Source organism: Anabrus simplex, chromosome 6 (assembly GCF_040414725.1).
Source record: "Anabrus simplex isolate iqAnaSimp1 chromosome 6, ASM4041472v1, whole genome shotgun sequence".
Taxonomy (NCBI): Eukaryota; Metazoa; Arthropoda; class Insecta; order Orthoptera; family Tettigoniidae; genus Anabrus; species Anabrus simplex.
Window position 1 is genome coordinate 225089703 of NC_090270.1, and position 15159 is coordinate 225104861.

The window sequence follows — 15159 nt, forward strand, 5'->3', positions numbered from 1 at the left end:
CGGTTGAAGTTGAGGAAAACAGCTAAAGCCACCTCATCGTACAGATATGACCTTGGAAGTATCCCTTGTGAGTATACAGTAGAAATTAGGAACAGATGTAATGCATTACAGGTAGAAGACAAAAACCCTGAAGAGCTGTGGACAGAAGTATCCTCTGCTGTCAAGGAGGCAGCAGTAAAACACATTCCCAAGAAAAGGAATAACAAGAAGGCCAAATGGTCATCGAGTGAGGCACTGCAAATTGCAGAAGAACGAAGGAAAGCAAAAATCAAAGGGGATAGATCAGCAGTGATTGAATTAAATGCAGAGTTTCGAAAATTACCTAGAAGAGATAAGAATATTTCCCGTAATGATCAATGCAAAGAAGTTGAAGAAAATAACGGAATTGGGGAAGATAAGGGATCTCTACAAGAAAATTAGGGGCATCAAAGGAAAATTCTAGGCAAAATTTGGAATGGTAAAAGATAAAAATGGTAAAGATCTAACATAAGCAGAGGACATTAAGGAAAGATGGATGGAATATGTAGAAGATCTGTATAAGAAAGAGCTGTGTATTATTGATAATGAAGTTCATGTGCCCTTAGAACCAGAAACAGATATTTTAGAAAGTGAAGTCAAATGGGCCCTAGAGAATACTGCTAAAAACAAAGCAAGAGGACATGATGGAATTCCAGTAGAAATGTTCCAAGTAATTGGAGCTAGTGCATTGAAAGTTTTGCATTCCATATGTCAGCAAATATGGAAAACCCAACAGTGGCCAAAAGACTGGATAAGTTCTGTATTCATCCCAATTCCAAAGAAAGGAAATTCTAAAGAATGCTAGAATCGCCGAACAATTGCACTTATCTCACATGCTAGCAAAGTCATGCTTAAAATCTTACAAAATAGACTTCGCCAGTATGTAGACCGAGAGCTATCTGAAGAACAACCTGGATTTCGTAAAGGAAGAGGGACCAGAGATCAAATCGCCAACATCGATGGATAATGGAGAAGGCAAGAGAATTCCAGAAAGATGTGTATCTCTGCTTTATTTATTATGCTAAAGCCTTTGACTGTGTCGATCATAATGAATTATGGAAGGTACTAAAACACATGGGAGTATCAGATCATATCATTAACCTCATACAGAGCTTATACTCTGACCAAGAAGCTGTAGTGAGAACCATATATGGAACAACTAAATGGGTCAAGATTCAGAAAGGAGTACGGCAAGGCTGTATATTGTCACCTTACCTTTTCAATCTGTATGCGGAACACATTGTGAGGAATGTGGGGTTAGATGAAGAAGAAAGAGGAATCAAAATAGCTGGGTTAAATATAAACATCCTGAGATAAGCAGATGATACTATCCTGATGGCAGAAAATGAAGAAGACTTAAAAACCCTCTTACTGAAAGTGAAAGAAGAAAGTTCAAAGGCTGGACTAACGTTGAATGTCAAGAAAACAAAAATTATGGCAACTACACCTGTCAATTCATGACATGTAGGAGGAGAAAAAATGGAGGTAGTCTCCGTTTTCAACTATCTTGGCTCACAGATTTCTGCTGATGGTGACTGCAGCCATGAAATCAAAAGACGATTGCTATTTGGTAGAAAGGCAATGACCAATCATGACAATATCTTAAGGAGTAGAGACATAACATTAACAACAAAGATCCGTATAGTAAGGGCTACGGTTTTTCCAGTTGTGATGTACGGTTGTGAGACCTGGACCATAAGGAAAGGTGAACGCCGTAGAATAGACTCCTTTGAATTGTGGTGTTGGAGGAAAATCCTTAGAGTCCCAAGGGCTGCGAAGGAAACAAATAGGTCAGTTTTACAGGAAATAAAACCAGAGTGTTCCTTGGAAGGCCTAATCCTGAAACAAAAACTAAGTTACGTTGGACACATCATGAGAAGACACAATTCATTAGAAAAGGCCTTAATGCTGGGGAAGATCGAAGGCACAAGGAGAAGAGGGTGGCAAAGAATGAGATGGACTGATGGCATCACAGACGTACTAAATTCCAGTTTGAAAAATCTTCGGGAGGCAGTGCAGGACCGAAACAATTGGCGTATTTTAGTTCATGGGGTCACGGAGAGTCGGAATCGACTAAACGAATAGAGAAAGAGAGAGAGAATTTAACGTTGTGATACGCGTTTGTTCTATAGTGTAATAGTTTATGAATACTGATAAACAATAATAATAATAATTAACTATAATCATTGCCCCACGCTTGGGTGCAATTTGTAGCTTTATAACATTTAAATAAATGATAATAAAATATCATAAATAAAAATATATAAATAAATAACATAACTCAAAACTTCATAAAATAACTTACTTGAAATAAATTAAATTAATAAAAATCATTAATCGAAATGTCCGTAGCATGGGCGCCAGAGTTCACCAGAATGGATCCCTCGAATTTAGATAGAGCATGATTATTCTTTATCTCCAAGAGCGTGTACATAATGGTGCGTACTGGTACATCTGCTTCAGGCCTTGCCTAACCTTCTGAAAACGACTAAATAGGTAGGAACTGCACCTAGGTTCATCAATAACTCCACTGATTCTAAAATATCTTACTATATTCTCAATAAAATCCGAGCACGAGCACCTCATCAACACACCAAAATACACTTATAATACACAAGCAAAATATTACTTGAAGACTTCATATTTACAACAACAACAAAAAAACAGTGGGAAAACGAAAGCGAGAACTAAGACACCATTTGCAGTTAGTCCGTTGAACAATGTACATATATGTAGATAAGTACCCTTCACTGTCTCTGTATTAACACGACTTGCCGATTCTCATAATCGGCACTTATAACATCATACAGATACTGTACCTCGTAATACTGTGTTCACAGACTTTAACAATTGTTGTAAAGATATATACATTTGAGCAACACACGTTTGTCAATCCTGAACATAAATTATGGAAAGTCTGAGATAGCTTTCACCAACATATAATTCCAGGCCGCCACAAAGTGATACAATACTCAGTGTGTAAGCACTCCACACTTGTAGGTCATTCACGTTCCACAAACATAATAAGACTACGTTCCACAAACGATTGACATCCAGTCCAGTATATTGCAGCCGTGTCACTCCCGTATCGTGTGTTAGCACTACTTCCTACACGTACAGTGTGTTTCCCGCTGTATGATCAATCTTTATAGACATCAGCATTCCCCTTCCTCTCACATGATACGCCAAGATTGATCCTGGGCAGCCAATCATGGTAGATCCTCTTGTCAAGACCACGCCCTGGACTTCTTCTTGCTCCAAAGACAATAACAGACTCTGGGGTGTTTCACATGAGTCATAGAACTTTACGAGTACAACAACAAGCCCATCTCATAAGACACCGGGATGACCGCATGAGTCATACAAATTACCAGAGTTATTAAAGCAATGTTTTCCCAGCCGTTGTACAAAACAAATTACTCATACCACATATAGAGATCTCCCAGCTTACAAATATAAATAACAAAATATACAAATGAAATACTGACGATAATAATAATAATAAATCGAATACTGACAATAATATCTCTCACTTCTATATATATAGCGATGGTGTGATATATGTACTATCACAATAGTCTGTAGTTAAACTGTTCTCATCCAACCCAAGTTCCGGTGCCCTGGCTTTCTATCGCCAATTAGTCACAATCCCATGAAAGGTCCCATGTTTTAAAGATGTTTTGACCTTCCTGTTTTCTAAATGATAGAGCTGGCAGCATGGTCTTACGGAATAAAATGTCAAAATGTTAATATAAAAAACAAGAAAACTTACTGGTCTCTTTATGTCATTCATGCCATCTCTCCACTGATAACTCGGAACACACCACTTAGTCGAGCAGATCGTCTCCTTTCCCCCAAATCTTCCCAGCCCATACTTTGCAAAATTTTCGTAATGCTACTCTTTTGTCGGGAAACACCCAGAACAAATTAAGCTGCTTTTCTTTGGATTCTCTTTGAATGACCAACTGATATGAAGGCAATTGTCATACTGCCTCTGGTAGAGCTCGCATTATATCTGGCCATATTCATTGGAAATAAGAAAACCGCGTTTGTCACTTGTAGGAGAGTGCAGGGGAAACAGTGGCTCTTACGAAAAGAAAAGAAAAGAAAAGAAAAGAAAAGAAAAGAAAAGGAAAGAAAAGAAAAGAAGAGAAGACTCATTCAGTAGCTGTGTGCAGTGTAACGCACTGACGTCGACAAGCCTGTTGAGTGCATTGTGAGATCGTCCGAGACGCGCCATTTCGGATCTCAAACCTCTTCTCCGTGGGAAAGGTACAAAACAGTAGCGTAGCCAGGATCGACCGATGGGGCTGGAGGTGGGGTTATGGTTACAAAATGATCTTTCTTTCTTACTCTGTTTACCGTCCAGGCTTGTTTTTTTCCCTCGGACTCAGCAAGGGATCCCACTTCTACCACTGAAAGGGCAGTCTGCTGGGTCGGGGATACAACTGGAGAGGAGGACAAACACCTCACCCAGGCGGCCTCACCTGCTATACTGAACAGAGACCGTGCTATTGGATAGGAAGATTAGGAGGGATAGATAAGGAAGAGGGAAAGAAGCGGCCGTGGCCTCAAGTTAGGTGCCATCCCGGCATTTGCCTGGAGGAGAAGTGGAAAACCACGGAAAAGCACATCGAGGATGGCTGAGGTGGGAATCGAATTCCCCTCTACTCAGTTGACCTCCCGAGGTTGAGTGGACCCCGTTCCAGACATTGTAACACTTTTTAAATTTCTTGGCAGAGCCGGGAATCGAACCCGGGCCTCCGGGGGTGCCAGCTAATCACACTAACCACTACACCACAGAGGCGCGCTATGTTCATATTACTGTACAATCTTAAATCAAAGTTCCGAGGCTTCTCAGAAAATAGATTTAAGAGATTTGTTGTTTTACAATTTTGTTTCTATGAATATTCAAAAGAGCCAAACGTTAGTCAACTTTAACTTGTTTATTGTCAGTTTCTGTTTATTTTATTTTATTACAACTCCATGAGTGGTGGTGTGGTGTGGGGCCTAACCCTGTAACCCAGTATCTCAGAGACAACGTCCGACAGTGATGTATGGTCATGGGGTAACGCACTGGAGTACGAATGCTGAGCTCTGGAGTTTCAACTCCAGTAGGGCGGATAATTTTTATTGAATATAAAATTAGTATAACTTTTAGTAAAAGAGTACAAGGGAGTGAATGGTGCAGAGCAACCATTAGAGAAAAGTTAGATACAACTGAGTAGAAGGTGTCATAGCGGCAACATGGATGGCTTCGGAAACTTAGAACTAAGTATCTGAAATCTGGCGGATGTGAGAACATGAATTAAGAAATTCTGGAAAAGGACAATATACTAGAGGTTAGGTGGAAATACGGTATGAGTAAGGGAAAGTGTTCAAGGGTTGAATTGAAAATGGGGGTAGCGCCTGCCAGGTAGGCAACCCGAATTACAGGGAATTAACAACCTACTTTAAAACAAGCCGACATAGAGCCTTCCCTGTATTTTAGACAGCTGGGGTAATGGCTCCGGTGGCCCCCCTGGTGGCGCTGCCTTCGACGTGCTCCCAACCACTAGCCCGCCCTTGGCCCCAGATTTATCAACAGACCACAAATCCAAGATTTGGTTCGAAGCGATCACATGCTCATGCATCTGCACTAAAGTATACTGGGACTTCAACTATTGCTCTTCAGATCTTTAGAACCATCACAGTCACAATCTATTATTGAAAGTAGTGTTCATTTACAATTCAGTAAAAAGAATTCGGCCCTAACGTGAATCAAACTCATGCACTCTGTACCCTTGTTCCGGTGACGTACCCCAAGATCACACAGCACCAACGAGAATTAATGTTTATATCTTATGTAATAAAGTACAATAATGAACTGACCTAATGCAGTCCACGTAATCATTTCAGCACTATAGCATTGTTTCTACTAGGTACATTAATGTGATATATTCAAATTAATAGATCTGAATTATTTGTAACCTGGCAGGAATAGAAATTGCTCTCTAAGTTCCTCGTTTACCGAACTCGATAGCTGCAGTCGCTTAAGTGCGGCCAGTATCCAGTATTCGGGAGATAGTAGGTTCGAACCCCACTGTCGGCAGCCTTGAAAATGGTTTTCCGTGGTTTCCCATTTTCACACCAGGCAAATGCTGGGGCTGTACCTTAATTAAGGCCACGACCGCTTCCTTCTCACTCCTAGCCCTTTCCTGTCCCATCGTCGCCGTAAGACCTATCTGTGTCGGTGCGACGTAAAACAACTAGCAAAAAAAAAGTTCCACGTTTTCTTTCTTTCTTTCTTTCTTTCTTTCTTTCTTTCTTTCTTTCTTTCTTTCTTTCTTTCTTTCTTTCTTAACATTTCTTAATCCCCTTGCCCTCCGGGGTTGGTTTTACCCTCGGACTCAGCGAGGCATCCCACCCCTACTGCCTCAAGGGCAGTGTCCGGGGAGCGTGAGACATTTGGTCGGGGATACAACCCCCCTGTTACAAAAGCTTTACCGTAAAGACTAATAGCCAATCGAACGAAACGTATTAACAGCCTTCCTCTTAAACCATCGCATGTAATCGTTAAAATTCTCAAAGAAGAAAATATAACATAAAAGAATGTACTTCCTCCTGTAAGGCTTTCATAGGAGTCAGGTATCATGATAGACAATATTTTGAGTGATTTTTTGATATTTAATGCGTCGTCAAATACATTATAGATTTCCTCAAGACAAATATGAGATTCGAAATGTCTCGTTACAATATAAAAGTGTTTCCCACACACTCTCTTTTCCTTGCCTACAGAAAGTGGAGTGCTGAAGGTTAAGCATATCCATCTGATTTAGAATTACATGTCTGTTCTCCCATTCCATTTTACGAAAATGAAATGGCGTATGGCTTTTAGTGCCGGGAGTGTCCGAGGGTATGTTCGGCTCGCCAGACGCAAATCTTTTTGATTTGACGTCCGTAGGCGACCTGCGCGTCGTGATGAGGATGAAATTATGATGAAGACGACACTTACACCCAGCCCTCGTGCCAGCGAAATTAACCAATGATGGTTAAAATTCCCGATCCTGCCGGGAATAGAACCCGGGACCCCTGTGAACAAAGGCCAGCACGCTAACCATTTAGCTATGGAGCCGGACATCCTTTTATATAAATGCCAGTGACGAATGCATCTGACGTTGATCGGCAGCCACTTCCCTTTACTTCTTACACAGTCGTTTGAACCTGTACAAATTCACGGCACCATTTTCAGGCTTGTTAGGTAGTCATCGCTTTCTCTCCCTATACAGACAAGATCCTCCTGCGAATGTCAGTGATCGAACTTGGATCATCAGATTGTTCATACTGAACATGTTAAATACAAAATATACACTAAATTTATTTACATATAGTCGATTCTATAAGGTTAGCATTATTTATTTTTCCCTGCCATTACTTCTAATATCGTAACATAGACCACACAATAAGTTATAAACACGTCAACTGTTGGTTTGAATGCACAGCGTCATATCAGAGACATTTTCAGCGTTCTCCAGAGTTACTCGGCAACGACATTTCTCACTAGTGAAAGCCTGTGACAAACATTTATTACTAAACCAGATGGTTTTGGCACTTTGACTATCTGATTATAATTATTTTCTTTTACAGTGCTGCATGGTTGTCGGCGTTAGGATATCTCACTTTCACGTGTTTCTCCTGCTACTGTGGTTTGGTCACATACGCAGTTTACTACGATTGTGATCCGATAACATCCAAGGTAACATTTCTTATTGTTCGTTTTATATAAATATTTCTTTCTGCTATTGAATATTACCACAAGACATTAAAAACAAGTTATAACACAATTGATGTAAAAAATATTAACTGTTGGATAAATTGAAGTTTTCTCTATCCATGCCATACAGACCATGCTTCTCGATAATTCGGGCTAATTGAGGGTTTTTGTCCTTCGCCCATTGGGCCTTGAGTACAATTTCTGAACAGTATGCGATATTTGAACTGCAGTGATGTGTAAGCGGTGGAACATTTTTAAACGAAATCGAGCTGTTCAGGATATGACCTGCACATGTTGTGGTGGTTTGGTTGAAGATTACCTTGGGCCTCTTCTAACATAGATCTTCGGTAACGTAGTTACCCAACGTGGAGATGAGTGCATTGGGGTTATCATGTATACCAGAATAGAATTTCTAAGTAGTCTTCTTGACTCTGGTATAAATGCCATCTACGTTAAGAAAATTGTGGATTTCGTTCAAATCACTGTGCTCGTGAGATAAGGCGCAGCGCACTGTTCTCAAAGTGCTGGATACTATCCGGGTGGGTTTTGGCTGCGATCTCTCACATGGGACTGGCATACTCGAGTATTGGTCTCAAAGAGGTATTGTACAGAGTGAGCCTGTTGTCTAAGTTTAACCAGTTGTAGGCTTTCAGAATGGGTATAATTTCTGAAAGGCGTCTAATTGCCTGTGCCAAAATGCGCTTTACGTGATCTTTAAAGGTCGGTCTTCTGTCGAGGGTAACTCCCAGGTACTTAGCTATGTTGGCTCACCGGATCACTTCGCCGAAAATAACCAGGTGCTGTGAATCAATTCTTGAGTGCTTGTAAGTGAAGATAAAGCTGCTCTTATTGACATTAATTCTGATTTTCCACTTACGAAGCCAAGGTTCGAAAGTGGAGAGGAATTCTTGAAGATAATTTTGTACGCTAGGTGGTTGCCAAAAGACAGAGGATAATTTTGTATCATCAGAATACATATAGATTTTCGCGTGCGTTTGTCTGGGTATGTCGGACATGTATACATAGAGAATAGGAGAGATAACTCCACCCTGTTGTACGCCCGCAGTTATAGCGCGGGGGTACGACAAGGTTTTGTTAACTTCGACCGGGAATTGTCTATCAGTGAGGTAGCTAGAGAGAAGTCAGTAGTGGGTTTTGGCGCATTCTGCTGCATCCGGTGCCGGTGGCCCCTGGACGAGGCCTGATCCGGCGAGTGACGTCACAGCGTGGTGTGGGTTGCTAGCTAAGAGCGTGCCCGAAATCTTATTTGACTAAGAGCGTGATCTTAACCTTACATGACCTTACGCTGGCTACATGTCCTGGCTTTACTTTACAGACCTCGGCTTCGGCCCTAGGCTTAAGGGCCTAAGACCCAAGTTCGATGCCAAACAGGTGTAAGCTTACCCTAACTACTACCTCCTCCTCATCCTCCTCCTTCTCCTCATGGACTTAGTAGTGTATGATTACCTCCTCCTCCTCCTCCTAAGTGCAAGCTTAACCTAACAGGTACGGATTCGTCTCCAAGATTAACCTCGTAACATTGGGAAGCATCTTTGGGGCTCGGAGATGAGCGACTGCAAAGTGATTCCTCCTCCTCCTCCTCCTCCTCCTCCTCCTCCTCCTCCTCCTCCTCCTCCTCCTCGTCCTCCTTCTCCTCCTCATAGACTTAGTAGCGTATGACTACCTTCTCCTCCTCCGGAGTGCAAGCTTAAACTAACACGCACGGATTCGCACTCCAAGCTTTACCTTACGGGCACTGGATTCGTATTCTAGGCTTAACCTTATCAGGGCTCTGCAGACTTAAATTTGATGCCCTAGAGTCATCCTCCTCCTCATGGACATAGCAGTGTATGACTACCTCCTCCTCCTCCTCCTCCTCGTCCTCCTCCTCCTCATGGACTTAGTAGCGTATGACTACCTTCTCCTCCTCCTCCGCCTGAGTGCAAGCTTAACTTACCAGGCACGGATTCGACTCCAAGCTTTACCTTACAGGCTTTGGATTCGATTCTAGGCTTAACCTTATAAGGACTTTACAGACTTACGTTTGATGCCCAAGAGTGTTAGCTTTACATAACTGCCAACCTGATTATTGGTAAGAGTGTCAGCTTAACCTAACAGGCACGGATTTGATGCCAGGCTAATCGTTTATAACTTCTGCATGCAATAATTCTTACCTGCAGCACAGTGAAAAATGATTTTTGCATAGCTGTAGATATGTTCGTTGATGAAAGTAGAAATTAAATTGAGGTAACAGGAGTGGTTATTAAAGGGATGGGCTTATTGGAAGAAAGAAATAAATCAATAATGTTTTAGTTTATTATATATCTATTATAACAACTGTGATACAGCTATAAAATGCGTTTACTTCAAATTATGGTAGAACTAGCTTACTATCTTTACGGATCTTGTATACAATATATACAGTACATTTAAAAAATTATGTATAAAATACTAAGTAATATACAGTAATCTGTAAAGTAGGACAGTTTAACTTAGCGTTTTCTACGAAATCCATAGCTCTAGCGTAATATTTACAAATATTACTCACACACACACAAACAACACACACACTAAGATTAACTGACTCATGCGAAATAGTACCATTCAGTACTACTATGCCTCCAGGCTAGAGTGTTGGTAGAATTTGGAATGACAGACCATTTACAGTCATCATTCTTAAGTGCTACTTTATTAATTAAATGAGTGTACAACTGATGCTTCTTACTTCTAATAACAGCCATTTACTTATGTAAAACAGGCGGATTATTATGCATACAATTTCCATAATTTTGTAAACAGCTCATTCGGAAGTACATTATTTTCAATACATTTTAATCTCTTTATTTGTGGTTTATTAAGGGCATTATGCAATATGATTTTGATTTATTACGTACAGATGAATATATGATACATCCAACACATTCGTCTTTCATTTTGCCTAGAACGTTTTGTTGACCTGTCAATCAATCAATACTGATCTGCATTTAGGGCAGTCGCCCACGTGGCAGATTCCATATCTGTTGTTTCCTGGCCTTTTCGTAATGATTTCAAAGAATCTGGAAATTTATTGAACATCTCTATTGGTAAGTGATTCCAATCCCTAGCTTCCATTCCTATAAACGAATATTTTCCCCAATTTGTCCTCCTGATTTCCAACTTTATCTTCATATTGTGATCTTCCCTACTTTTAAAGACACCACTGAGTTCGTCTACTAATGTCATTCCACGCCATCTCTGGTGAGGGTCCCATACACTGGAACCATATTCTAGATGGGGTCTTACCAGAGACTTATATGCCTTCTCCTTTACATCCTTACTACAACCCCTAAACAACCCCATAACCATCTGCAGAGATCTGTACCCTATGATTAAAATCCCATTTATGCGATTACCCCATTGAAGATCGTTCCATATATTAACACCTAGATACTTACAATGATCCCCAAAAGGAACTTTCACCCCATCAATGCAGTAATTAAAACTGAGAGTACTTTTCCTATTTATGAAACTCACAACCTGAATTTTAACCCCGTTTATCATCATACCATTGCCTGCTGTCCATATCACAACATTATCAAGGTCATTTTGTAGTTACTCACAATATTACAATTTATTTATTACTCTGTATAGAATAACATCATCCGCAAAAAGCCTTATCTCTGATTCCACTTCTTTACTCATATCATTGATATATATAAGAAAACATAAAGGTCCAATATACTGTCTTCAGGAATTCCCCTCTTAATTATTACAGGGTTAGATAAACCCTCACCTACTCTAATTCTCTCAGACAAGCCAGTCACTCTTTTGTCTATTCCAGTTGCGCTCATTTTTCCCTGTAGTCTCCCATGATTCACCCTATCAAATGCTTTAGACAGGTCAGTTACGATACAGTCGATATGACCTCCTGAATCCAAGATATCTGCGATATCTTGCTGGAATCCTACAAGCTGAGCTTCAGTGAAATAATCTTACCTAAACCCATATTGCCTTCTATCTAACCAATTATTAATTTCACAAACATGTCTAATATAATCAGAAAGTGTGCTTTCCCAAAGCTTACATGCAACGCATTTCAAACTTACTTTCAGCTTTATGTCTATCACCCTTTCCTTTATACACAGGGGCTAATATAGCAACTCTCCATTCATTTGGTATAGCTCCTTCCTGCAAACAATAATCAAATAAGTACTTCAGATATGGTACTATATCCCAACCTATTGTCTTTAGTATATCCCCAGAAATCTTATCAATTCCAGCCGATTTTCTAGTTTTCAAATTTTGTAACTTATTGTAAATGTCATTTTTATCATATGTAAATGTTAATACTTCTTTAAAATTAGTCACCTCCTCTATCTGGACATTATCCTTGTAAACAACAATCTTTACATACTGCTGACTGAATACTTCTGCCTTTTGAAGATCCTCACATACACACTCATCTTGTTCATTAATGATTCCTGGGACGTATTTCTTGGAACCTGGTTTTGCCTTAAAGTACCTAAACATATACTTTGTATGACTGCGAATTATGCTTGCCGCCATGTTATCCTTAACTGGCTTCTTTGCTAGATATTATTTCCTAGTAAGTTCCTACAATTTCTCCTTACTTCCACAGCCATTTCTAACTCTATTTCTTTCCAATCTACACCTCCTTCTTATTTTCTTTATTTCTTTATTATAATAAGGTGTGTCTTTACCATTCCTTACCACCTTTAAAGGTACAAACATGTTTCCACATTCCTCAACAATTGCTTTAAACCCATCCCAGAGTCTGTTTACATTTTTATGTATCGTTTTCTATCGATCATAGTTACTTTTTTTAAACTCCCTCATGTCTGTTTTATCAGCCACATGGTACTGCTTAATAGTCCTACTTTTAAGGCCTTCCTTTCTGTCATATTTATTTTTAACTACGACAAAAACATCTTCATGATCACTAATCTATTACTTCGGTTTCTCTATAGAGCTCATCTGGTTTTATCAGCTCCACGTTCAGGATACTTTTCCCTCTAGTTGATGCCATCACTTTCAGAATCACCTGTTCTTCCCATATTAGCTTATTTGCCATTTGTTGGTCATTCTTCCTGTCGTTCGCATTACCTTCCCAATTGACATTTGGTAAATTCAGATCTCCCGCTACAATACAATTATAAATACTTTACCTATAAGGCATTACGTGCAAGCACGAAATAATTAACCTCCAGGTATTTTGAGCTTCCACTTAAAAGCACCTACTCAAGTATGTCTTTATCAGTACTGAAAATCACGCAGTACGATCACAAGCCAACTCGAAATAATTATTTCACAATTATTACTTTAAACTCGTAAACGCGATCACATACAACCTATGCATGGCCCGCGTTCGCGGCCATATTGCCGCTAATCGAAATTTGCTTTAAGATCTGAGTACTATATTCGGTTTTGGCTACTGTTCCAGTTGTTCCCCTTGGCTGACTGTAATGCGATGACGTCATGTCCGTTACTAGTGGCGCTGTGCTGTGCAAGACTCCACTCGCCTTGGTGAGGTAATAACTAGGGCTCGGATGTTTAAGACCTAAGCAAGCAAATATGACCTCAAAAGTGATTAAATATGACCTCAAAGCTGGAGAAATATGACGTAAAAATTACAAAATATGACCGGTAAATGACTAAATATGGACATTTTTAATAAATTATAAATCGAAAGGGCAATTCGTTTGATACATATTTGTTAACTTAATTCTTTATTCTTTCATTTTCGACTAATTTTCTGAATATACATGTTCAGCAGTTATTCACAGTCTATTGTCCTTGATTCACTTACCGATAATTTATGAATACATAGCTATAAAGTACCGGTACTAAGATAATCAGATCACACAACAATTTAAAAGTCAAAACATGTTTTCACCCTGTAGTGGTGGTTTGAAGTACGAGAAAACTAGAAATCAATCTATTTTTTTAAATATTTTGGAACGTTCAAACCCAGATTTCATTAATATTATTAAATGCGTTTAAATTGAGCAGCACGAAAAGAATTAAGTAAGTGTCTTTCAGTATATTATGGTAGGGCGGCAGGGCCTATAGTGCAAATTGACGTACCTTTTTCATTCTTCTCCGCGGGTGGAATTGAAGTGTATGAGAAGATTCATCTTCAAATCATCAGGCGCGAAAAACCTCCGATTGTCACTTAACACATTCTTGTAAGAACAGAAGCTCCTTTCTATGTCACAAGGTTATTGGTGCATATTTAAATCCTGGGAAGAGGTGCAGTGAAGTCTGTGGCCTTCATTCTATACAAACGGTATTCCACTTATATTAACTACAGATGCGATACCGAGAAACAGTTTTGTGAACACTAGTTCGCATTCGATAGGTTGAAGATGATTTTACACAGGTACAGCTGTCGTCAGAGCGCCGAAATATGACAGAAATATGACGTTTTTACGAAAATAGGTCAAAATATGACCTTATGGAAAAAAGAGCCAAAATATGCATTTATATGACAAATAAAAATCACTTAATTGTGACGATAATCACCTGAATTGCACCAACATCCAATCAGGCAAGAAAATAGAGACAAAGAAGAAATATGACTTTTCCTAAACATCCGAGCCCTAGTAATAACACTAAACACGAACAACACGAATTCACCCTGATGGTCGTTCTACCTGTCACAGAGAATTGCAACTCTAATCATTCACATGATGTGTACGAAGTTATGTTGACATCCGACCATTTCGATTGGGTGCTTCAATTCATTTGTCAGCCAGTGTATAATGTTTCCAAAATCGACAGTCTATATCACCACACAACATTTCATATTCAATGCCGGCTTTCAGAATTTTAATTCCACCACCAGTAATTGAATTGTATTTAAAATATTCAAGGCATTTTAAAAATCTACATAGGGGCGTCATGAAAAGTAAAAATCCGCATAAGTGCATCGCTAAAATTTAAAACTGGTGGGTTAATCGCCTATCACATTGAACTTCCTATTCCTACGTTTCAGATAGGAAAGAATTGATTCAAGGTTCCTGATCAATTAAACATACGAGCATCCTTTTCTAGACCATCCTTGGTAGTCTCTCAGTGGAAGATCCAGTTGTTTCTCTGCTCTGGTTTGGAGGACATTCGAGATTACCTTGTAAGTAATTGAGATGGCTCGGTACTTACTCAGGCCATTTTTATTGCCTTCTCTAAGAAAAGGGGAAGTTTCTCTGTTTTCCACATTTCGCAAATTGTCAGTCTATCGATCGTCTTGTCGCCTCAATATTTCCAGATTCCAGCGATCATATCGTCCTCACCAGGTGCTTTGTTGTTCTTGAGGGACGGGATGATCTGCTGGATTTATTTTCTAGTGGATAGGAATGAGTCAGGATTGGTGGATGTACTTTCTTCGAAGA

At 39.6% G+C, this 15159-nt stretch overlaps 1 protein-coding gene across 2 annotated transcripts in view; it reads left to right on the forward strand.

Moving 5' to 3' along the window:
• The window catches only part of LOC136876357 (sodium-coupled monocarboxylate transporter 1), a 176744-nt gene that overhangs the window by 113869 nt on the left and 47716 nt on the right, over positions 1 to 15159 (forward strand). For both annotated transcript variants that reach the window (XR_010860577.2, XM_067150234.2), the window contains exon 8: positions 7645 to 7753. Coding sequence is in view for 1 of the 2 variants with exons in the window: in XM_067150234.2 (XP_067006335.2) it covers positions 7645 to 7753 (109 nt within the window). In the remaining variant the exon portion in view is untranslated. The remainder of the gene's footprint in view (positions 1 to 7644; positions 7754 to 15159) is intronic.